Below are 24,708 nucleotides of genomic sequence, written 5' to 3'. Positions count from 1 at the left end.
GGCCTGGCTTTGAGCAGAAGGTTGAACTAGAAAATATCCTAAAGTCTCTTCCAGCATGAAATTTCTCTACAATACAGTCCCATGGTTTTTCTACTACTGGTGGCTTGCATGTGGCTAAACAATGCATGAGATAACTTAACAATTCAAAATGACTATTTTAGTGTTGTCTTGGCTATCCTGCAGGAGACATTGCTGTTTTCACAAAACCCCTCAGAGTGCTGAAAGGCAAACAGGGCTACATTACAACTGATGTCCTCCTGGCACTTGATGGTACTGACAAGCCTGAGGAGCTCCTGTATGTGATAACCTCTCCACCCCAGTATGGACAAATAGAGTATGTCAGCTATCCTGGCACCCCCATTACAAGCTTCAGTCAAATGGATGTAGCAAGACATATGGTCTGTTACATTCACAACACAAAGGCAGTCATTCCTGAAGATACATTCAGGTAAGGCAAAACACCCCAACCCCCTAAACCTTCCCCTTTCTTTCCCCTTTTAATTGAGAATAAAAAACCAAACCTGCCAAACCAAACACAACAACAGCAACAACAACAACAAAACCCCACAAAAAGAAAAAAAACAAACAAACCACAACATAAACCAAACAAAAATAGCCCCAACCCTAAACAAAGTTTTAAAAGAGGTGGCAGGTCTGTGGGAATTATCTATATTTATATAGTAAAAGGTATTTCTACTATAATACACATAGTTGTGACTGCTTTGGCAACAAATACTTTTTCTATTGATGCTGAAACTGTAGCCAGAGCCCCATTCACTCAATGGTACTAGCTTCAATACTATTGCAACACCTAAATATACCCAGCTGTTAAGGTTTAACTAGAGCAGAAGTAATCAAAACTACTTCATAGAATTTTCCTTTGCTTTCTTGCTGCAGATGGATGTGGTAAAACTGGTCTACTCAGGTATCAAATAGCTACTTTCTTGTGTACTCTTATTTATTGTATTAATACAATTACAGGCTTTTTGAGTCCATAAATAGTGAACATGCTGAAAACCAATCTGCTTATCTATCCCGACACTACTATAGCTCTAGAATTCACGTGGGCAACTGGATTTTAGGGGTAAACCTAGTTACCTATAAGCACAGTTCAGCAGCCTAGTGATATTCAGGTTTATATAGCTCTGAAATCCCCTCTTTAACCAGCTTAGATGAGGTGCACTCCTAAAGTGAAGACCTCCTGATTTTGTTCTTAAATTAACCTCCTTCCCTGGTGGTAGAGCTGAATGGTGTAATGAATTATCATCAGGTAAAGATGAAGTAGGGGTACTGTTGGTCAAAGTCTCCAGGATAGTTTTGTAAACGAGAGCAAATTCAGGAAAAAACCCACAAACCTGAGAAATAAGGAAAAGATTTCTAAAGGGAGAACACTAACTTCTTGCTTGCATTGGCACTTCCTTCTGAGAGTTTTTAACAGAAAATTAATTTTGCTTTTCCACATGAAAATAAAAGCTTTTTTGGTGTTTTATGACTAAGAAAAAATGAAGGATTCAGTTCTTAAGAGCTGCAATTCAGAAAATACCTGTTTTTTTTTTTTTTACACTCTTTTATGAACAGATTCATGGCATTTTCTATGATGCATGATGAAGATTCAAGAGCATGTAACATCATCTTGTTTTAGAGGCCTTAGCGCAAGTCAGGGTAAAGGAGGAGCTGATGAGGACTAGGTTAGGGATCAGTTGGGATGTCTGGGCATCCATAAATCTGTGGGTCCCGAGTGAGCTGTCTGGGCAGCTGCAGGTGCTGAGTGAGCTGGTAGAAGTCATTGCCAGGCCACTCTCCATCATCTTCGGTAAGCTGTATGGAACAGAAGTGCCTGGAGACTGGAAGAAAGCAAATGTCACTCCAGTCTTCAAAAAGGGCAGGGAGGAACCAGGTAGCAGGTCAGCCTCATCTCTATCCCTGGAAAGAAGATGGAGCAACTTATCCTTGGCACTGTCCTTAGGTGTACCAAGTATAAGAGGGTCATTAGGAGCAATGAATGTGGTTTCACTAAGGGGGAGTTATGTTTAACCAATGTAATAGCCTTTTATGAGTGCATAACTAGGTGGATAGGTGATGGTGGCGCAGTGGATGTGGTTTATCTTGATCTTAGGAAAGCATTTGACATGCTTTCCCACAGCATCCTTGCAGCTAAGCTGAATAAGAGTAGTCTGGGTGATTGTGTAGTGAGGTGGGTTGTGAATTGAAAGACGTCAGAGAGTTGTGGTCAATGGGATGAAGTCTAGCTGGAGGCTTATGTCTAGTGGAGTCTTTCAGGGCTCAGTACTGGAAACAGTACTACTCAATATATTAATTGATGACCTGGCTGAGGGCACAGAGTGCATTGTCAGAAGGTCTGATGATGACACAAAACTGGGTGGAGCATCTGACACACCTGAAGGTTGTGCTACCATTCAGAGAGCCCTGGGCAGGCTGGAGAGTTGGACAGGGATACATCTAATTAAACTCATCAGAGGCAAGTGTAAAGTCTTGTACCTGGGAAAGAACAACCCTATATCCTGGTGAACAGAAGAATGACCATGAGCCAGCAATGTGCCCTTGTGACCAAGAAGATAAATTACACCTTGGAGTGTATTAGGAAGTGTCTGGTTAGCAGGTTGAGAGAGGTTTTCCTCCACTTGTACTCTGCTCTAGTGAGGCCACATCTGGAATATTGTGCCCAGTTCTGGGATCCCCACCTGAAAGACAGGGAACTGCTTGAAAGAGTACAGTGTGGAGCCACAAAAAATATTAAGGGAGTGGAATATCTTTCTTACAAGGAAAGGCTGGGGGGAGCTGGGGCTCTTTAGCTTGGAAAAGAGGAGACTGACAGGTGACCTCATTAATGTTTACAAATATGTAAAGGGCAAGTTTCAGGAGGATGAAGCCAGGCTCTCCACAGTAATGTCCAGTGACAGGACAAAGGGCAATGAATGCAAGCTGGAGCATAAGAGGTTCCATGCAAACATAAGAAAAAGCTTTTTCACTGTGAGAGACAGAACACTGGAACAGGCTGCCCAGAGAGGTCGTGGAGTCTCCTTCTCTGAAGATAACCCACCTGAACACAGTCCTGTGTGATCTACTCTAGGTGATCCTGCTCTGGCAGGGGGTTGCACTAGGCAATCATTTCAGGTCCCTTCCAATCCCTAGCATTGTGATCTGTGAAAGTCTAGGTACATGGAGGCATCAAATAAACCACTCTATGACACCAGGGCAGGTCAAGTGACATTATACCTGGAGTTAATTTAAAACTAATGTTGGGACTTTTCTTAGCTGAGACATTTTAAACTTTCCCTCCCACTAAATTAAATGCGGTGGAGATTCTAGTTTTGTCTGGTCCATTTGTAGTTCTAATAGGAAAAGTGAACAAACACTTTCCAGGTTTATGTTTCTCTATTGAGAAACAATGTGACCAAAACTAGAAGTAGCTTAGACAAGTAGTAGCCTGTAGTCATAACAGCTCTAGAATAGGTATTGTAGGAGTGCATCAATATTACTTCTGTGCCACAATATGTATCACAGTATCACACTACCACCAAGGTTGGAAGAGACCTCATAGATCACCAAGTCCAACCTTTCACCACAGAGCTCAAGGCTAGAGCATGGCACCAAGTCCCACATCCAATCCTGCCTTGAATAGCACCAGGGACGGCGACTCCACCACCTCCCCAGGCAGCCCAAATATGAAAGCAGACCAAATGATTATAGAGAAACCATGCATGTGGATAACCCAAATGTCTTCTGTTTAGGCTTGTGGCTAAGAACCAAACTAGAAAGTGAGCCTTATAGAAGTAGGGTTATGATAATGTAATAAATATTGTTATTCAGTAACACATTTGAAGACAATAATTGGTGTTCCTTGATGTTATAATTTGGAAATACAAACATTGTGGCAGAATATTATTATTATTAAAACAAGGAATAGTTACATTAATTATATGGGTAATTACAAGGGGAGATTAACTGTTGAAATTCTTACTTTCCACTGAAGTATTTCCTTCAGACATAAATTTTTCTGTATTGTTCGGTGCTGCTGGCCTGGAAGAAAGATTTGGCAGTGCTTCTTTGGACAGATGATTTCAACTGATTAGGAACCTGACATCAGATGCTGGCTGCAGGATACTAAAATAATGTGCTAATGTCCTCCATTTTGACATGCTGGCTCGATTTTGTAATGAGCTGGCACTATTTATGATTCCATTTTTATCTTTTAAATGCCATGACAGATGGTAGCTCCTACAGCCAACTCTGTTGCCATCGAACTGCAGAGAGCATGAAATGTTGGTAATGGTGAAATCAAACCATGCAACATGTCCTCCTAACTGAGCCTGAGAGTTGTGCCCTAAATTTCAGCAGAGTGAGGAGAGTATTGGCTGCTCTCCATTTCTAAGGAAAAGATGAAGCAGCCATAAACCAGAAATAAACAACCCAAATTTCCTATAATGTAGAAAAAAAGGATCTCTTGGCACAGGCAGCTTCATCACCTGTGAAATGGCGTACAACGCTTGCATCATAAATTTCAGACTGATGTATTGAAAAAAAAAGGTCTTGCATTCCATAGAAGACTGGATGAATCTTCAGTTTCATGCACTGAATTATCTAAACCTTTCACTTAAAACATTGTTTAAAACATCACCCAAATGATTTTACGGCTATCAAAAGAACTAGAGGAAACATAGCTTTGCCACTATCTTCCAGACTTTTTGAGAGATGGTTAAGGTCTTGTCTGAACATGTGTTGCCTTTTCCCCCCCCCCTTCACATAATATTTTTCACTATCATTCTAGTTCTCTATTTGATTTCAGCTAAATTGCTAATAGCATAACCCTTTTAGCGTTGGCACAATAGCATTAGGTCAGTGCAGGCAGATGTCTCTAGGTTCCCAGCTGGGAATACCATCCTCAGTAAACATATTTCTAACTGCTATATAGTCTCTGGTCTGCTTATGCTCATTCCCATCTGTTTCATGGCACGCTTCCATTAACCAAGTTGATGAAACCTTACTCATCCAGCATTGGTGAAGGCAGCAAGGAGTATTAGGTGGATAGTCTGTGTTATATATATATAGTAAGCTACTTCATGATCTGCTGCTGAAGGTCACTTCTTTTCAGGGCACGCAACAACAGGCCAGGTTCTGACTCTGTTTAAATATTTGGAGGTCTTCAGTCAACAGAGAAAGAGAAGCCACAGAGCACTAGTGTTGACTAGTTCCCATTCGTTTATGTATGGTAAAAAACATAGTAGATTGAAAGAGTCAGGGGTCCAGCCCTCTGATTATCTGAAACACATGTCCAGTGATACTCACTCATAAAAGATCAACTGCATAACTGTAAAGGTATGTGCATGCAGAACACTGGGCATTGGAAGGTGGGAGAAAAAGGAAGGTAAGTAAATGTATAGTCTACCACAAGCAGAATTTCTTTGCTGAGCAGACTGTCTTCTGGGCTCAGGAAGAATAAACCTGAGTGAAAACTACTTTTCAAGAATGTGCTGTGCAGCATAACCACAAAAACTTCTGCAAATGAAAGGTCATTCCTACATAGTAATGAGACATGAAGGACCACGAGACAGTTTCAAAGTAATTTTTACTTTCATACACCCACAAAAGCTTTTGCTACAGGCATGACAATGTACAGTATAATTGGTTTCAGAAAAAAACACTTACATGATAATCTTAACAATGAAAGCTAGGATTAATTTTGAAGGCTAAAAGGTTGCTTTTAACTTAGTTTTCATCCACAACTAAATTTGTTAATTAATTTCTGTAGAACATGCTGCCACTTGTATGGCAAAAGCCCATATTCAGCTGGTAGGCTCCCAACAGATTTTTCTCTCCAGCTTTGAGCACCTGTGTCTTTCTCCTGTTTAGCAACTGTAGAGCATAATCAAATAGTTAGTGTATCTAGTGATAAAACACTGCCTTTGATAGAACTTTCAAAAACTATGCTTCTGTTAAAATAAGTTCCCAACATGAAGAACGTTACAGATATGATTATTTGAGAAATAAATGGTATAGACACATAGATTTTTACAATTACCTTAGTGACTTCTATAGTTCTGCACAGTATTTCTCACAGAATCTCAGTATTTCAGAGAAACTTAATTAAATTTCCTAAACAAACATAAATCAGTTCCTCTGGATACACACAAGTTCACAGACATAGTTACTGCCTAAACAAACCTATACATTGAGATAAGGATGGATCTTATTTGAGCTTTCTTTTTTTAGAGAGTTTTGAAACTTTGCAGTGCAAAAGGCTTGCAACAGTGAAGAGAAAAAAAAAAAAAAAAGCATTGTGCAGGCAGACCATGCACTTTACACACCTGTTCCTGTAGGCTGTAGAAAAACCAGCACTTCCACTGGCAGTTACCACTGCAACCTAATCGAGCAAAGACAAACTTAAGGATGTGTACAGATGTGTGACAGAGGGTGCACAAGATCCCCAGCCAGACCACCACCTTAGCTCTGCTGCAGGATCTGAGATAAAAGACTAGATCAGATCTGTTATGACTTGAGGAGTACACCCTCAAAGCTATTCCTCTGGCTTCTACTCAAGCTCCTGCAGCTGCATTGTAACTTTTGCCTTACACCTGGCCATCAGCTTTCATGCTTTTAAATTATGCATCCCCTCCATCCACATTACACTTTTGAGCTCAGACCAGCTCTACTACTTTCACAGTATCAACACAGGCAAGTCCAGGAGTAAAGCTGTGTATTATCATTTCATTCCAGTACATGGTGAATCAAGAACGCTTGTTGAAGACTACCTTGCCTCTCTTTGCCAGATTCGTCATCAGCAATGGACTGAAGACTAAGCACGGGACACTCACGATCTTCATCAAGGCAATTGACCAAGCTTTGCCTACATTATCTAGGAACATGGGGTTAAGATTAGTGGAAGGTGCTATGGTACTCCTTTCTCCTGATGTCCTGCAGCTTTCAGATCCAGACACTGCCAAAGAAAACCTTACCTTCCTCTTGGCTCAGTTTCCCCAATATGGTTATCTCTATTACCAAGGGGCTGTGCTACTGCAGCACAATTTCACCCAGCAAGATGTGGACAACAGGAATGTTGCATACAAGCACCAAGGTGGGAGTTCCCAAACTGACAGATTTACATTTGTTGCAACAGATAGGACGAATCAAGGCTTCATCGTGAATGGCAGGGTGCAGATCCAGCCAGTAGCATTCACCATTCAGGCAAGTGTGACTACAGGCTTGCTTAAAAGAGACACATATCATGATAAGGTGGAAAATGTAGTAATTTTTATGAGAACTGGTAATTGCTGCAGTCTATGATTTAGTTAACTAGCACATTTGCTTTTTGTATTCTGGAGCATTGACTATTTGCCACAATGCATAACTCAGGCACAGAATTGTATAGGGTGCAAAGAGAGAGTGTACTTAAGAGAAGAAAGACACAACTGCTTACATAAATAGAAGCAAATATGTTTCTATTTTACATAAAAATATCAACCTTAACGTTGAGCCCAGCCATGAGGAGGAATGGGCTTTCTCCTGCTCTGCTTTCCCACTGGGTAACTGCCCCACTGATTTGCATGTGAGGGATAGTAGGATGACTGTTGATCTTCACGTCACAATACTCTTGAATTACAGCCACTTTGCTTCCATGACTGGACAGCTTACTTCCTTCTTAGAGCCTTTCTAAGATGCCTGTTCTGCTTCTTCCTTCCTTTACTGCAGTCTTTCTGTCTGCTTCTCATGTCTCTAACTTTCAAGTTCTTCCCATCGTGACACAGGCTCAGACGCCTTTGCTGTCATTTATTGTGTGTGTCTGCCTGGCATATTTCAATACACAGAGCAGGCTGTTTGCTTTTTATGTCAAAATTATGTATGTATCAAAAGACTGATAGTGGTGAAGAGGCTCCTAACCTTTCCTGATGACAAAGTTTGAAGCTATGTGATGAGCACAGAGTGTCATTTCAGTAGAACCTAAGATATGGGCAACAGCAACAACTGTTGCTGAGTGCTATGACTGTGATTGTTACAATCCTTACATTTATATGGTTATTATTGTAAAACTTTACTGGACTTTATATTTAAAAAAAAAAATCATAAAGGAGAAGGACTGTGGGGAGTGTGGGAGATCAGGATAGAAGTATAAAGATTTTGTGTTGCACTCGTCAGTGTGTGCTGTATTCTGCTACGTGCAGCAAGCAACTGGGCAGTCTGGGCCTGGAAATCTCCCATGAGAAGCATACTTAAGAGGAAATCAGATTTCTTCTGGAGCAGACTGCATGTCAAAGTGGCTTTGATGACCTTGAGCAGGCTACTGTGCTTTTGGCAAAAGTAGGACAGAGAATACTCTGAGGCTGTAAAATGACTATACACTTGTCTAACTTTGATTTAGGTGGATCATTTGGACAAAATGGCACCAAAAATTATTCATCTCCATTGCTTTTCTGATGTGGAACTGCTGAAGAATGGCAACTATGGGATTTACATTACTGCCAGGTCCCTGAAGGCATCTGACCCTGATACAGAAGTTGAAAATATAATTTTTAAGATTTTACAAGGTCCTCATTATGGCTACCTGGAAAATGTAACAACAGGTGCTGTCTTCCACAATCTCTGCATTTTGGGACATACCATCCCAGATTCCAAAACCTACCCTGTGAATATTTGCTTGTAAGAGGAAATCAACAGTTCTTAGCAAACTTTGGGCAAGGTGTGAATGTAGCAAGAAAGCTTTTACACTGAAACCTGAGTCTCATGTTCATCATGAACCCCCAAAGAGTTTGAAATTATTGTATCACACAGTATCACAGTATCACCAAGGTTGGAAGAGACCTCACAGATCATCAAGTCCAACCCTTTACCACAGGGCTCAAGGCTAGACCATGGCACCAAGTGCCACGTCCAACCTTGCCTTGAAGTGCCCCAGGGACTGCAACTCCACCACCTCCCCGGGCAGCCCATTCCAGTGCCCAATGACCCTCTCAGGGAAGAACTTTCTCCTCACCTCCAGCCTAAATCTCCCCTGGCGCAGCCTGAGGCTGTGTCCTCTTGTTCTGGTGCTGGCCACCTGAGAGAAGAGAGCAACCTCCCCCTGGCCACAACCTCCCCTCAGGTAGTTGTAGACAGCAATAAGGTCACCCCTGAGCCTCCTCTTCTCCAGGCTAAACAATCCCAGCTCCCTCAGCCTCTCCTCATGGGGCTTGTGCTCAAGGCCTCTCACCAGCCTTGTTGCCCTTCTCTGGACACGTTCAAGCATCTCAACATCCCTTCTAAACTGGGGGGCCCAGAACTGAACACAGTACTCAAGGTGTGGTCTAACCAGTGCAGAGTACAGGGGCAGAATGACCTCCCTGCTCCTGCTGACCACACCATTCCTGATTGTTGAGATCTGCCTTTGAGAAACTATTTTTTGTTTCTGTCAAGGAAAAAAAAACAATAATCCATAAACACATCACATGGGAAGAAACTGGCTGGGGCTTATAACGAGTTGAGATATGAATGTTTAGCTATAAACCTAAGTATCTGTAAGTTCAAATTTTCTAAGTGTTCAACAATACAAAAAAATCAGGCAATCTGTATGTGGCTCTTCGTAAGCTTTTTAAATTTACCTTAGTGTTTCTCTTTCCCAGGTGGACTTATTCAGAAAACATTTAGCCAGAAGGATTTAAACAATAAAATCATACTTTATGTCATCAATCCATTGCGGGAGGTAAATTCAGACAACTTGGAGTTTCAGGTCACAGATGCCAGTGGAAACGCTGCAATGCCTCGAAGGTAGGTTTGCTGTGGTGCACTGTCATTTCCATGCCCCAGAGAAAATAAACCTGTGCTGGGCTTCAAGCCACAGAGATGTGAACACAATACTCATCCAAACTGCCATTTCTTTGTTGAAAATAGAGATTTTTTTTTTCTTCTCCCCTGAAGGGGATAACATGAAAAGGACAAGCTCCAGGTTAGATTTGGGCACGGATCTCATAGGCCTTCATGGCCTCAGAGGAAAACTTAATGGATTTTTCTCTAACTGGCAGTTGTGCATTTGAGGATCTGACATTCTGAGTGCTGAAGTACAGGGCTGATGGTCCAGCAGCTGGAGGTCACTCTGAACTCACCATTGTGCTGAAATTTTTTTTTCACAAACTTGAGATAATGGTGGAGGGGATGTCCTCAAGCAGTAAAAGCTATGGGAACTATGTTTCTACAAAAACAACAACAACAAACAAACAAACAAAAAAAAAACCACTGAAATAATGTGGCGGGCACACATGATCTTCTGTGTCTTCTCTGTCACCCACTGCCAAAATGTGTATTAGGTACATTAATAAAGTTGCCTCGTGACATGCATAAGTGTCATGTACAGAGCTGTCTGGGCTGTGCACTGACAGACTGGGCTCTCACCTGAGCTGTGCTTTTATGATAAAGGCCAAAAGTGCAAGTAGTTCTGCAGCAGGGGCAGCAATGCTCTTTGTTTCTGAAAACAGACCTGAATGTTCAACCAATTTATTTAATCAGGAGTGAACAAGAAACATAACCAATGCTATTTTCCTGGGATAAACCGGTTGTGAGTATACCAGGGCTCATGGTGGGAAAAAAGCACTGGAGAGCTGGCTCCAAGAGCCGGACTCCTCTGCAGAACAGTGCTCTGCATAATGCAGAGGGCACAGAGACTGAGCAGAGCCAGGCACAGGTTTCAGCAGTTATGCACTGTGCCAAAAGATGTCCCCATGCACAAAGAAATGTCCCCTGAACGCAACCAGCCTGAGCACTTCCCAGATGCACTGTACCGGATCAAAGATGCGCTATTAAAACCATCATTAAAACACCACCACCGCTCATGGGAAAGTGTGGCTTCTTTTACATGAATAGCAACACATAACATAGCTTTAAAAACAGAGCAAGGAGAATACTTTTTTTGTTGTTGTTGGTATGGAAAGTTTCAGGGAAGTAGAATGTATCTGCTATCTCCACTGGACCTCAGAGTAAATGGGAACTTGACTTTAAAGAAAAAAAAAACAGTATTTGTAATAAAAGTTTTGAGAGTTTGGATTAAAAAAAAAAAAAACCACACTTTATTATCACCTTATAGTTACTCATTCAAAATACAAGTTTGATTTGCATGTTGGTATTATTAAAGTTGGATCCCAGATTTTTAACTGAATGCTGTTGGACTATTTAGCAAAACCAAAGAAAATCAGCTTCATTTAGTTGCCCATTAAATGAGCATCGGAGGGTATAGGAGGACAGGAAGAAACTTCCATTGGTGTTAGAGGCAGTCAACCCTGAAAGGTCTGTAAGTTTATTTTAGAAAAGTTCTGAGGTTTTGGTTGGTTGGTTGGTTTTTGTTTGTTTTGTTTTGTTTTTTAAGTAGGACAGCTCATTTTACTTCTTTACACTGTTTTTTCATTCTGCTCTGACTCTAATTTTGATCACAGCCCTAAAAAAAAGCGAGATCTTTATTGCCTACCCTGTGCAGCATGCATTCTTCTGAGGTTTAGTCACATTCCCCATAAACAATTCTAAAACCCAGTGCACAAGACACCTGGATTCCACCACTTCTGAAGCTGAAGAGGCCAGTATGTGAGAGTACTTAAATAAGGCGTGTGGAGAAGGCAGTTGTGTAAGTAAGGGTACTTCAGTAAGGAGCATGGAGAGGTGATGAAGTCCTGAAGCACGTCCTGTACAGTGAGGAGGGGAGTTTGATGGCAGATGAAGGAAGATGGTAAGAAAGGAGGATATTGAAGAGAAAGTACTGAAGAGTGAGACAAAAAACTACAAGGTTAAAGGGAATCGGGAGGAAGCAGGGATAGCTTATCTTGGCCTGTTGGGTGTTATGGACCAGCTCTGCTCAAAGTTGTTGCAGAAGTCCCTTGGCTGTGAAACAAAGTAAAGGCTTGGTTTGGTGTAAGCCAGGGCTCAACTGGAAGATTTATTAGGCACCTCTCCCTCTTTCTAATCAGTAAAATCACACAAACATGTTGATTTGGAAACAAAGACTTAGTATGTGTACTGGTTAAATCAGCAGTCGGGAGGGAAACAGCTCATCACTGAACCTCGGAACAGCAGGGGGTGGAGGCAGCAGAGGAGGTGGCTTCGCTTCACAGAGGCTTTCTCCGCTCTCCCGCAGGCTGGAGCTCCAGTGGTCTCGGATTGAAATGCAACAGACTGAATACGAAGTGTGTGAGAGCATGGGAATTGTGTCTCTGAAAATCACCAGGGCAGGACACTCTGCAGGATCTGCCTTCATTACTGTGAAGGTAAAGCTAAAAGCCAAGCCTCTAAGCAGGAACTTCTTAATTAGCGGAGCGCGTTAATTTCTTCCTCAGACTCAGAAGCATCAGTAACCAGCAAACAAATACAGAAAGTTGAAAAAAAACCTCTGGAAAAAAATCCTGAGTTTTAAGTATCAGTGTTTGTTAACAGAAACTAGAATGCTTTGGAGCAGCATTTGAGTTTTGATGACCTTTGGAGTCAGAGCAGGCAGTTTCCTCAGGCACTCTGCGTAGAAGCTGGGTTTCCAGGGCTGCCAGCCCAAGCCTTGGGTGACCAGGGTCTTGAGACTTCTCGTTTTCCTGCTTAGGCTGGAAGAGCCCAGAAGCTTCAACTCCACAGCCATGTTAGCCTCCCCCATTTCTACTGCCACTGTCATCAGCCTTTGAAAAAGCCTGAGGGAACCCTTATGTCTTCAGTAATGGTGTCTGTCTTATGTTTCAAAACGTCAACCTGAAAGCTGCAGGTTATGATTTTGTAAAACATGTTTTGTGCAACTTGCCATCACAAAGTTTATTTCCCCCCATAAAATGGAAATTCTGGAGTTTTACCAGCTCCCTTTACTAGAAAAATACAACTTCACAGGATTCAGCTCTAATTTGAAACGTGATTTTGATGTTTCTTCTATGTAAATCAGTGGACATTTTGCTATTGACTTCACCAGGGGCCACCCTGACCAATCCTTCAGAGACTATATTCTGTCTGTCGCTTGGCTAACAAGACCAGTAAAACTGATCACAGCATCAAGAATGCAGCATGGAAGCTGGTGTTCTCTGCCAGTCTCCTAAGAAAGCCCAGGGAGTTGCTAGAGTCATTAGGTATATAGGGGTTCATGGCTACCACAAAAAGACTTTGAGACTGACAAACAGATCTATATGCAAATGCTCCTTCCCAGACCTCCAAGTGGGCTAAATAGGTAAGCGTGACAATACCGCTGACAGTCTTCTGGGATGCCATGATGTGCCCTCACAGGAACCAGGTACGGCTGAGACCTCAGGGCTGGTAAACAGCAGTGGTGTCTGAGGCTGTCAGGGAGCAATTTGAGAGGCAAGAAGGCAAAATACAAATATTTTTATAATGAATTTGAAACCGTGAGCGAGGACAGAATAACAGTTGTGTATCACATCATCAGTTCTTTAGAATGGTTTGGTTTTTTTGCCCTTCACTAAGCACATGGGTATGGGTTGAAATGCCTTTTAGAGACTTCATGGAGAGGCACACAGTAGCTTCAGCGTGCAACAGAATACAGTGATTTGGTGACATAGTTCACAATATGGCATTTACTGTCTGATTTCTTGTTAGGTCAATGAAATATCTGCTGTTCTGGGAAAGGACTTTACAGTGACTCCCTCAAAGCTTGTTCAGTTTGACCCAGGTATGAACCAGTACACAGAATAATTTTAATATTAAGCCACTGATTTTGAAAGTCTAACCTCTCATTTTTGGCATTGAAAACTATTTTGTACATGTATCTAGAGGAGCTGAATAGGACTACAGACACTCTGCCTCATTTTCTGGAAGTGCAGTGGGTTTCATTTGTGAGTTAGGATACTTATTACTTAGGGTGAGATGGCATAGAGTCCCTTATGTCAGCATAGGGTCCCTTATGTCGGCTAAAATATCAGAAATGATAAAATGATGTCTCCTAATCTCCCTACAGCTAAGCTGGAGAGGACTTGCCCTGAGTTGAGCTGTTAGGCACTTTAAAGATCTAAAGTATAACAGGTAAAACTCAAGATGCTGGACACACTTGGGAAAGAAATGAATGCAACTCAAGTTATGCAATGTATTAGTGACCAGAAAGTTGCAAAATAACCTGAAAGTTGTCACACCTCATCTCTGCTTGCACGATAACCATAAAAACACTCTGACCTTGACCGAGGGCGTAAATATCAGGAAATGGTAATGGCTGTATTATCAAAAGGATCCTGACTTTTCTTCCCTGGGAAGAATCAATAGTGAAAATGAATACTGAAGATACTAGAAAAAGTTCCCTGTATCAATTAATATTATTGTGCTTTTGTTACCTTCCTAGGTCTAGTGAAGAAACAAACCCAGTTAAATGTTCATAATTTACCACTCAGAAATTCATCTTCACCTGAAAAGACTTGTATTTGACCATATAAATATATTATTTGGGAATGAAAATCTATTTGCTATAATAATAATAATAATAATAATAATAATAATAATAATAATAATAATATCCTATGCATAGGGAAATATGATCCCCTCCCCCCTCTTTTTTTAACACATTCTGTTGCCACAGCCAGGATTTATGAGTTTAGAAAATGGGGTTGTGCTAGTTTGAAGCTAGCTAGAATGTTTTAGTGAGAACAACTAGATTACAGGCTGTAAAAGGAAAACAATGGTGAGGTCTACATCCCTCACAGGCTTGCTGAGATGTATAAAAACATAAAGCAAAACATAGATAAGCCAGTCTCTCACTCGGGCTGCTGGCTGAGCTGCATCTCTCTAACCTCACTCTCCATTTTGGACTAATCCACTTTGCTTCCTAAGCCCCTGGTCAAACCTCCATTCTTCCTTGGGACTGGGTTAAGGTTGAGAGGGTAGGGGGAAGGTGAAGGGGTGGTTGAGAGCCCCTCCTGGGGACTCAGGTTTCTGGGGGAGGAGTTATGTTTCTGTATTACCTTTTACCTTGTGTATTTCTGTATATCATTGTATATACTGTAAATATCTGCTTGTATATTGTGCTAGCTGTAAATATAAGCTTCATTCATATTTCCAGACCCAGCTGAGTCTAGTCTGGGTGATTTCTAAAGTGTGGGGGGGTGGGAACACCCAAACCATCACAAGGGGGCACACAGGCCTCCCAGGGTGTGGCCTGCTATGAGATTATTCTGATACTGTGAGCAGTGAGACTTCAGTGGCAGAAAGACAAAACAGATGATCAGTGAAACACTGAAATAAGTGGCATGTGTTTGATGGTAAAAATTAATCCAAGTGCTTAGCTGCACTTGAGAAGTAGATATACAGAATATGTTCTCAGGGCCAAGTGCAGGGTTCTGCACTTTGGCCACAACAACCCCAAGCAGCACTACAGGCTGGGGACAGAGTGGCTGGAGAGCAGCCAGGAGGAAAGGAACCTGGGGGTACTGATAGATAGTAGGCTGAAGATGAGGCAGCAGTGTGCCCAGGTGGCCAAGAGAGCCAATGGCATCCTGGCCTGCATCAGGAACAGTGTGGCCAGCAGGACAAGGGAGGTTATTCTTCCCTGTTTTCAGCACTGGTCAGGCCACACCTTGAGTACTGTGTCCAGTTCTGGGCTCCTCAATTCAAGAGAGATGTTGAGGTGCTGGAACATGTCCAGAGAAGGGCAACAAAGCTGGTGAGAGGCCTGGAACACAAACCCTATGAGGAGAGGCTGAGGGAGCTGGGGTTGTTTAGCCTGGAGAAGAGGAGGCTCAGGGGGGGACCTCATTGCTGTCTACAACTACCTGAAGGGACACTGTAGCCAGGTGGGGGGTGGCCTCTTCTCCCAGGCAACCAGCAATAGAACAAGGGGACACAGTCTCAAGTTGCGCCAGGGGAGGTATAGGCTGGATGCTAGGAGGAACTTCTTCACAGAGAGAGTGATTGGCATTGGAATGGGCTGCCCAGGGAGGTGGTGGAGTCACCGTTCCTGGAGGTGTTCAAGAGAAGACTGGATGAGGCACTTAGTGCCATGGTCTAGTTGACTGGCTAGGGCTGGGTGCTAGGTTGGACTGGATGATCTTGGAGTTCTCTTCCAACCTGGTTGATTCTATGATTCTATGAAAGTCCATTCCCAGTTAGAATGAAAGATAGAGTTTATACATTCATGTACTGTACTGATAATTACTGATAATTGCCAGTTTGTTCCTCATACAGTAACAATAGATATATCCTTTTCCACCCTTTCTCTCTGGGGAAGATGATGGAGTTGAAGATGTCAAGTATTTTTAGCTTTGTCAGCTGGATCCAGAGACTGTTGCTGCCATGCCTAGGAATGTCAGATCCTACCACTTGCCAATCAGCTGCACTGAGTGGCATACTAGATTGCACTCAATAAATTGTAACATAAAGGAGCAGGAAAAGGCCCCATTGAAGTTTATGGATCTGTTTTTACTGTCAGCTCCTCTTAGCTAGAGGGACTTATACTGAAAAGGCACAAGGAGACAGAAGTTATAAGGTGTCATAAAGATGTAGAGATTTTATTTTACAATATTGGACACATATATTTGTGCTCATTGCAAATGTCAGCAATTCAAGAAAGATGTTGAGGTGCTGGAACATGTCCAGAGAAGGGCAACAAAGCTGGTGAGGGGCCTGGAACACAAATCCTATGAGGAGAGCCTGAGGGAGCTGGGCCTGTTTAGCCTGGAGAAGAGGAGACTCAGAGGTGATCTTTTTACTGTCTACAACTACCTGAAGGAGCATTGTAGCCAGGTGGGGGGTGGCCTCTTCTCCCAGGCAACCAGCAATAGAACAAGGGGACACAGTCTCAAGTTGTGCCAGGGTAGGTATAGGCTGGATATTAGGAAGAAGTTCTTCACAGAGAGAGTGATTTCCCATTGGAATGGGCTGCCCAGGGAGGTGGTGGAGGCACCGTCCCTGGGGGTCTTCAAGAAAAGACTGGATGAGGCACTTAGTGCCATGGTCTAGTTGATTGGATAGGGCAGGATGATAGGTTGGACTGGATGATCTTGGAGGTCTCTTCCAACCTGGTTGATTCTATGACTCTATGATTCTATGATTTTGTGATTCAAAAGCAGGTCTTGAGATGGTTTTATTGACAGTAGTGTGTATGTTGAAAGAGGTTTCTTTCTTTTCCTGAATAAATTTTGCAGCCTTTCAGGTAATAATCAGCTTAGTACTTTATTTATTAATTGTCTTGTTCCATTCCCATAATGCAAGTCTGAAGTTACAAAGTAAAGGCAAGCAGCCAAGTAAAAATCTTGTCTTTGAGTATAAAGTCTGCCTAAAATTTTGCACTTCAGTCTTTGATTCACTTACAGGTATTTTAAGTAACTGTTCAAGATAGCTTTGAAGATAAAAAGCATTAAAAAAAATCTTGATAACTGCAAGAGCAGTCCTAGATCTGTACACTGCAATGTCATTTTGCACATCTACAGCAACTTCATTACAGTGTGTGCCCTTGAACTGGATCATCATTGCCCAGGCACAAATTTGAATTTAGATGTTTTTCTGGAAGAGCAGCTGGGGCCCAGTCAGTTGGTAGGAGTACAACAGCATATGCCAACTACTCCATTTTAGCTGCAGACACAATAATGAATGTATTTCCTTGCCATACCTGTTGATTTCAATAACAGTTAAAGAGTAATTAAAATGTTTATTTCTGTTAGGAATGTCAACCAAGACATGGAATATAGCAATTACCTGTGATGGATTAGAGGAGGATGATGAAGTCTTTGAAGTGGTTCTGAACTCTCCTGTGAATGCTGTTCTTGGCACCCGGACAAAAGCTGTAGTGAAAATTTTGGACTCAAAAGGAGGTACTCTCTTTCAATCATAATCATTAAGAAGATGGGACAGTCTTGGTTTAGTAGCTAATTATCTTCATCCACAGGTTGTTCCTAACACTAACCTTGATTTCCTTTTGGAGAAAACAAGCTTGACAGTTGCAAAACCACTACTGACATACACAGTTACATACTCCTCTTAGGAAACACATCCTGGAGAATGCAACAGGTACTAAACGAGAAGGCTGCAAAGAAACTGTTTTGCATAACAACATGATGCCAGTTCTTGTTTATTGAAGTGGGAAAAAATGGTTTTAGGTCCATTAGAATTCCCTCCCTCCTCCTCCCCTTTTTTTTTTCCCACAGTTTGACAGCTGCTACACACCTCTGGAAAAAAAGACAAAACTACTTTACCCTAAAAATAAAACCCAACAATCTAACAACTAAACCCCGCACTTGGCAACATATTTTCTATTACTTAACAAACACAGTCCACAACATTACAGTGCATAGCAGTGGTTGTGACAGAGTTTAGGCTTTTATGTCTGTGTATTTTTCAGTGATGAAATGTGGTTTACCTAAAATCACACCAAAAAAGAAGCAACTGCACAAAAATAGAAATCACTACCGAAGCAACTGAGTCACAGAATCACAAAACCACAGAAATAGTCAGATTGGAAAAGATCATCAAGTCCAACTGATAACCTTTCTATACAAAGTTTGCCCCTAAGCTGTATCCTCATCTAAAGGATCTTAAATCCAGAGTTGGTGACTCAGCCATCTCCCTGGGCAACAAATTCCAATGTCTGAACACTCTTTCTGTGCATTTTTTTTCCTAATGTCCAGTCTAAGCCTACTCAGCCACAGCTCAAGGCCATTCCCTCTTGAGCTATCAATAATTACCTGTGAGAAGAGATCAAGAGATCAAGGTCAGCTTCTCTACAATGTCCTTTTAGATGGTTGGAGACAGCAATGAGATCTCCCCTCAGCCTCCTCTATTCAAAATAAACAGCCCCAGCTCCTTCAGTCACTCCTCATAAGATTTATTCTCCAGGCCCTTCACCAGCTTCATTGCCCTTCTCTGCACTCCCTCCAGCACCTTTATGTCTCTCTTCTAATGAGGTGTCCAAAACTGAACCCAATACTCAAGGTGTGGCCTCACCAGAGCTGAGTACAAACTGATAATTACCTCCCTACTCCTTCTGGGCACAGCATTTTTAGTACAAGTCAGGATGCCATTGGCTTTCTTGGCCACCTGGGCACACTACTGGCTCATATTCAACCATGTATCAATTAGAACCCCCAAGTCCCTTTCTGATAGACTGCTTTCCAGCCACACTTTTGCAAGCCTGAGTCTTCTGAAACCTGAAGAGTTTTTTTGGGTTGTTTTTGGTTTTGATATTCTGGTGCTTACTGAAACATTTTAGATTTATGCTGCAATGAATTAGGCTTAACTAAAAATAAAAAGAAATTAAAATATGAGATCTGTTTTCACAGCACAGCTGGTTTGTAGGAACAATACTGTCCTGGATTTCTGATGAGAAAATTGTCTGGACACCAACATTAGTTAAATATAGTTGTTTGTCCTTGACCAAAAAACAGCAGTCCACACCTCAACCTATGCACAAAGAGGCATTTTTTGGCATAAGCTTAGATGGTGTTTTGATCTGAGGGTAGACCAGATGCATTATGTATAAAAACATATACATAGATAGCAGTTGCAGTCATAATCACAGCAAACTCCACAAACAGGATGACTGAACAAACAGCAAATCAATCACATCAAGTGAAACAATCATCCAACTTTTAATGGCAAGCTGTTTGTGTACCCATGTAATCATGACCACTTATCTGCTCATGCAGTTAGAACTGACCATCTGCCATTTTTCATGCTTTCAGGTCACTGCAGCTATTCTCATTCTTCTGGCCAGAGCAAGCACAACTTCAGGGGAAAAGCCACGCTGTTTCCAGCACCCTCAGGCTCCTCATCACCTCCCAGGCCTGGCAATGCTCTCTTGAAAGGGATCCCACTGTTTGCTTCCAAAGACATGACAGAGCATGGAGGGGAGTCGCAGCAGGAACAAAGTTTGGCAAATCAGTCAAAGACCAGGCTGAGAGTGACTGGAAATGGCAAAATAGTAAGATATTTATGTAATGCAGTGATGGGTTGATTGTTTAATTTATTGAGACATGTTAATTTAGTTGTCATATTTTTGTAGTGATCTGATCCTACCTGACCATGAAATAGAATCATAGAGTCACAGAATCAACCAGGTTGGATGAGACCTCCAAGATCATGTAGTCCAACCTATCACAAACTGAATTTGCTCTGATTGAGACCCGAAAGCTATTTTAAAATAATGAAAGGAAAAGAAAAAATATTTAAAATCCTAATTTTGAAGATCAATATATGCCAGAGAAGAAGAAAAATAGAGTTGTGAGAGGAAAGATGCAACAAGTAACTTCAAGAAATACCCAGCCTGCGATCTTGGCTAAATTATGGGTCAGTTAGAAGAAAGAAGTCACTGCAGCCAGGCATGTGTATAGAAGCTGTGAATCCGGTCCTAAAGTTTTAAAGCTGAAAATGCTGTTAAACAGGGAACAGTTACTTGGAGCTTGTCCATTGATTTTCTTGCTTAACCTACATTGGCTTATCTAAGTAGTTCAGAAGCATTCTACTATTGTGATTATAAAAGGTAACACACATGATTTTTAATGGCTCTTTTCTGAGGTGATCGGTTTCCATCTGAAAGAGAAAGAACTAAAACCAAAATAATTTCTATGTGATTTGTAACCTAGAACTCATACTAAATGTTGCATATAGTCTTTTTGTTTCTACAATGTGTGAACAGGCTCATCTCATTCTGCCTGTCTACATTTTTCAGGTTCAACCTTCATCTGTATTTAGAAATGGAACTGATGTGGTTTTCAAAGTAAGAGTATTCTCAGTATTCCACTTCCTATGATTTCTTTCAGATTTTGTTTTGGTTAACTTTTTACTGGCTTATCACTTCTATTATTCATTTTGATAAAGTTTTTCTAAATATCTTTATTTTTCTTTGGTGTCACATCCCCTTGATTAGCAATTATTGGGGGTTTGTTCGTTTGTTTGTTTTTTAGTTTATTTAAAATTCACTTGTATGTGCTAACCCTTTCTTTTCCCTGCCCTGATCTCCTTGTGTGTGATATTGTAAACAAAGTATCATGGGATGGTATCACTCCGAATAGAGGATGACACCTCAACAGCTAAAGCAAATAAGAAGGGCCAAGCATCTGCAATTAACCAAACACAACCCCAGACGAATATCATCTCCTCTAGGAAGACAGAAATCCCACAAGCTGATAATGCAGAACTGGCATCTGAACCAAGCTCAGGACATCAGGTATGAAACCTTTTGTTTCACAGGCATTTTCACCATCTGTTTTCAGTCATGCTGTTTTCCAAGAGGATTTAACACCTCTGAGATCTGCAGCCTAACACCTCCCACTCCAAAGCTGAGTCAAACGAATACACAGACAAAACAACTCAGCCCTTGAAGAGTTTGCATGGCATAAAGCTTTAATACAAGACTTGCTTAATCTGTTTCAGGTAGACTGTTTGTGTAATTATTTTCCTTCAAATTTTCAAATGACATTTCTCTCTGCAGGACTCTTACTCTTTCCCAAAGACCTGCACACCAGATTTAAAGGGGCTTTTACAGTATGAAGAAAGTACTCAAAAGTTATTTCAGTGTGATGGAATAACATGGAAATTATGGAATTCCCAAAGCAAGGTAAAAATATCAGCATAAGTCTACCATGAGTGCAACTCTCACTCCTGTAACAACTATTGACCTGCACAGGGAATAAAATGGTTGTCCAAAGTTGAGTTTTCTGCCAGTGTTACCTTTCCTTCCTGTCACCCACGGGTGCTCCTGGACGAACCACATAAGCACTGATGTCTTGGTCCTTGGGGGGATATGGGCATGAGGCAGTCAGTGAATGAAGTCTGTGAGAGATTTAGTGGGAGTTGGCTCACCTTGGTATTCTCTAAACATGTATCACTTTCACCACAGAAGATGTGATGCTGACTTTTGCTGTACTCCATTTGCTATGCAGGCTGCAAGAGACAGCAAATGGTGTCCAAACCGATGTGGTCTCTTAAAAGAATTTTTGGAACTGAAACCTCTCATCACCTACTCATTATAAATTCTCTTCCCTGGCAAGCCTTTGTTTCTTTACATCTTTTAAACAATGATGTAGCTTTATTCATAGAGACCAAAGCTGATTTTCATTTTTAATTATGAAGGAGCACTTGATTATTAGTGCACAGACCTAGATCACTGTGAACACAAGTCTATTTTGCCTTTTCCTCTTTTATATTAGGAGGTAGGCATGAAGAAATGTCCCTCTGGATGGAGTCATCATGAGGGCAGCTGCTACTTCCTGGTAGTGAATCACAGAGTCAGCTGGAATGCTGCTGCACGGGCGTGCAAAGAACGGTGAGAGACTTCTCCAAGCGAATGTGTTTGCTGCGCACTGCTGTTGCCCTCAGCTGAGTGTCTCTCTTCATACAGATAAGTACCACTTTGATTGTGCTGCACAGCTCCCTCAAAAATAGAACCCCTGGGAATCAGACCCAGTGGAGGACAGAAATAATATATGCCACAAAGTTTCAGGTGGCGATGCTACCTTATTCACATCATGAATTCCCCAAGCTGTCCATCATGCTTTCCTAAAGGAAGAGTTTGTTTGGAACAAGAGAAGTAAAGCAAAGACTCAGTCTTTTATCTTCTGTGACCCGTAACTTCCTTGACTCTACCTTCTTTCACTTGATACAGCAACAGTACAGTGTTGACAGCTCCTGTTTGTCTCATCATATTTTCCTAACTACTTAAAACATTAACATTAAATTTAACAGTAATTTTCTGACTCTGAGGATAAAGAAAAGCAAATAAATAATAATAGTTGTCTAAAAGTATGAGACCAATATAAAAACTACCAGTCTTGCACTTTGGAGGCCTGCTTTGTGATTTTTATTTCAGGAGTTATAGCTTAGACTAGAAGAAATGCTAGCCACAGTAACATAGGGCTTGCCCTAGAATCATCCGCGTTCTGTACCTTGTATTGAATTATGAGCACCAAGTTGAAGACCAGCCTGAACAACATGGGAGGTTTTAGCAGACCTTTCCATTACTCCATGAAATGACAACTGAAGAAGAGTTGGAGATGAAAGATACAGAATATATGACTTAAATGGTTGAAGGGCATGCAGGAAACATGAAATATGCATAAACATGTATAATAAACCTTGATTCCTTCCAGTCAGCTATACCAGATTCAGTTGTCTTGGCAACACATGAAAGGAAAACCTTGCTTCTAATACAGTATCACAGTATCACAGTATCACAGTATCACCAAGGTTGGAAGAGACCTCACAGATCATCAAGTCCAACCCTTTACCACAGAGCTCAAGGCTAGACCATGGCACCAAGTGCCACGTCCAATCCTGCCTTCAACAGCTCCAGGGACAGTGACTCCACCACCTCCCCGGGCAGGCAATTCCAGTATCCAATGACTCTCTCAGTGAAGAACTTTCTCCTCACCTCAAGACTAAATTTCCCCTGGCATAGCTTGAGGCTGCGTCCTCTTATTCTGGTGCTGGCCACCTGTGAGAAGAGAGCAACCTCCTCCGAGCTGAAGGAAGTTATTCTTTACTAAAATGTAAATGCTACCTGCTCTTGTGATTTCACCACCTATTTCACACTATCAATTGGTTTACTCAAAATTGCAGATCCTGAAATGTTTGTCTATCAGCTGTGTGTCTTTTGTTATTTATTCAGAGAAGTTGCAAATATTACAGGTGGGAGTTTTGTTTGTTTGCTTTTGATGATCTCAACATTCCCTTGGGATTGATCCCAATTGATCCTTTGGGAACACACGTCGTTCTGCATAGAAGTGCTTCTAATTTCCTAAAAGAGTGTACTCCTGGTAACTCACATTATTTGTAGGTAGTAACTTGCCAAAGGATATAAGGTAAACTTAGATATTAAAGTAAACAGCAAATGAATCTTAGGACAGTGACAACTCCATTCATGCTGGAGTACTACAACCAAAGAAAGCTTTATCCTGGTAAATGTGAGTGCTCCTGGTCTCCATCTAGAACTGAATTGCAAAAGTACAACCCTAGGCAGACACTTAAAAGTGGTGCATGAAGATAACTTCATAAATTTTACTCTGCATTTTTGCCCAGCTCCCCTCCTGGCAATCATCATGACCACCAACAGTTGTGGCATTTCTGTCATTAATACTACTGTTTACATGTCTGCATCTAAATAGCTGGTATTTCCAACAGGTAAATAAAATCAGCACAGAGGTCAGTCCTCAGCTTTTTAATACACCAGTATTCAGTATATCACCCAGTTTCACTGAAAAATAAGAATGCTTTTTATTATTAAAAAAAAACAGCATTACTTTAAACTTCTGGTTAATTTTCCTGACAGACTTTTTTCTATTATATGAACAGGAAAAAAAGCACAAGAATTTTAAAAGTTGCTCCAGTAAGAGTCTCTAATTAATCAACCTCCAAACTTCTTAGAGAAAAGTGTTGTTATTCTGAGATGATGAGCTTGAGACAAAGCTATAAACAAACCAAAACAAACAAAACCACCCAAACAAACAAACCCCCCACCTCCAAAACCAACAACAAAAAAAGATTTGTGCAGGTTGGAGAGGGTCCAGAGGAAGGCCACAAAGGTGACTAAAGGACCCAGAAGTATGCTATATGAGTAAAGGCTGATAGAATTGGGTTTGTTCAGCCCTGAGTAAAGATGGCTTAGGAAAGACCTCATCACCATGTTCCAGTATATAAGTAGTGTTGTGGTAGGCCTGAGTAGGCCAAAATAGGCTTATACATGTCCTGGCTTGCCCTTCTTCTGTTCTGGGGGGAAGCAACCATGGGAAAGAGGACAAAGACCCTGGAGCCACTGAGTCTAAGGACTCTGGCCTGCCCAGACTTGTT

The 24,708-nt window shown here is 41.5% G+C and overlaps 1 protein-coding gene across 2 annotated transcripts in view; it reads left to right on the top strand.

Moving 5' to 3' along the window:
- The window catches only part of FREM1 (FRAS1 related extracellular matrix 1), a 78,486-nt gene that overhangs the window by 45,753 nt on the left and 8,025 nt on the right, over nt 1-24,708 (top strand). The window contains exons 23-34 of one of the 2 annotated variants that reach the window (XM_064176488.1): nt 184-448; nt 6,789-7,203; nt 8,375-8,576; nt 9,612-9,756; nt 12,104-12,233; nt 13,549-13,621; nt 17,592-17,741; nt 19,608-19,846; nt 20,594-20,641; nt 20,909-21,091; nt 21,356-21,481; nt 22,074-22,189. In XM_064176488.1, the coding sequence (XP_064032558.1) occupies nt 184-448; nt 6,789-7,203; nt 8,375-8,576; nt 9,612-9,756; nt 12,104-12,233; nt 13,549-13,621; nt 17,592-17,741; nt 19,608-19,846; nt 20,594-20,641; nt 20,909-21,091; nt 21,356-21,481; nt 22,074-22,189 (2,092 nt within the window). Of the gene's footprint in view, nt 1-183; nt 449-6,788; nt 7,252-8,374; nt 8,577-9,611; nt 9,757-12,103; nt 12,234-13,548; nt 13,622-17,591; nt 17,742-19,607; nt 19,847-20,593; nt 20,642-20,908; nt 21,092-21,355; nt 21,482-22,073; nt 22,190-24,708 lie in introns of both variants that reach the window. The other variant, XM_064176487.1, reaches the window with a different exon arrangement.

The sequence above is a fragment of the Pogoniulus pusillus genome, chromosome Z, assembly GCF_015220805.1.
Source record: "Pogoniulus pusillus isolate bPogPus1 chromosome Z, bPogPus1.pri, whole genome shotgun sequence".
Lineage (NCBI taxonomy): Eukaryota > Metazoa > Chordata > Aves > Piciformes > Lybiidae > Pogoniulus > Pogoniulus pusillus.
Note: the sequence above shows the minus strand (reverse complement) of the source record. Positions and strands in the feature narration are given on the sequence as shown.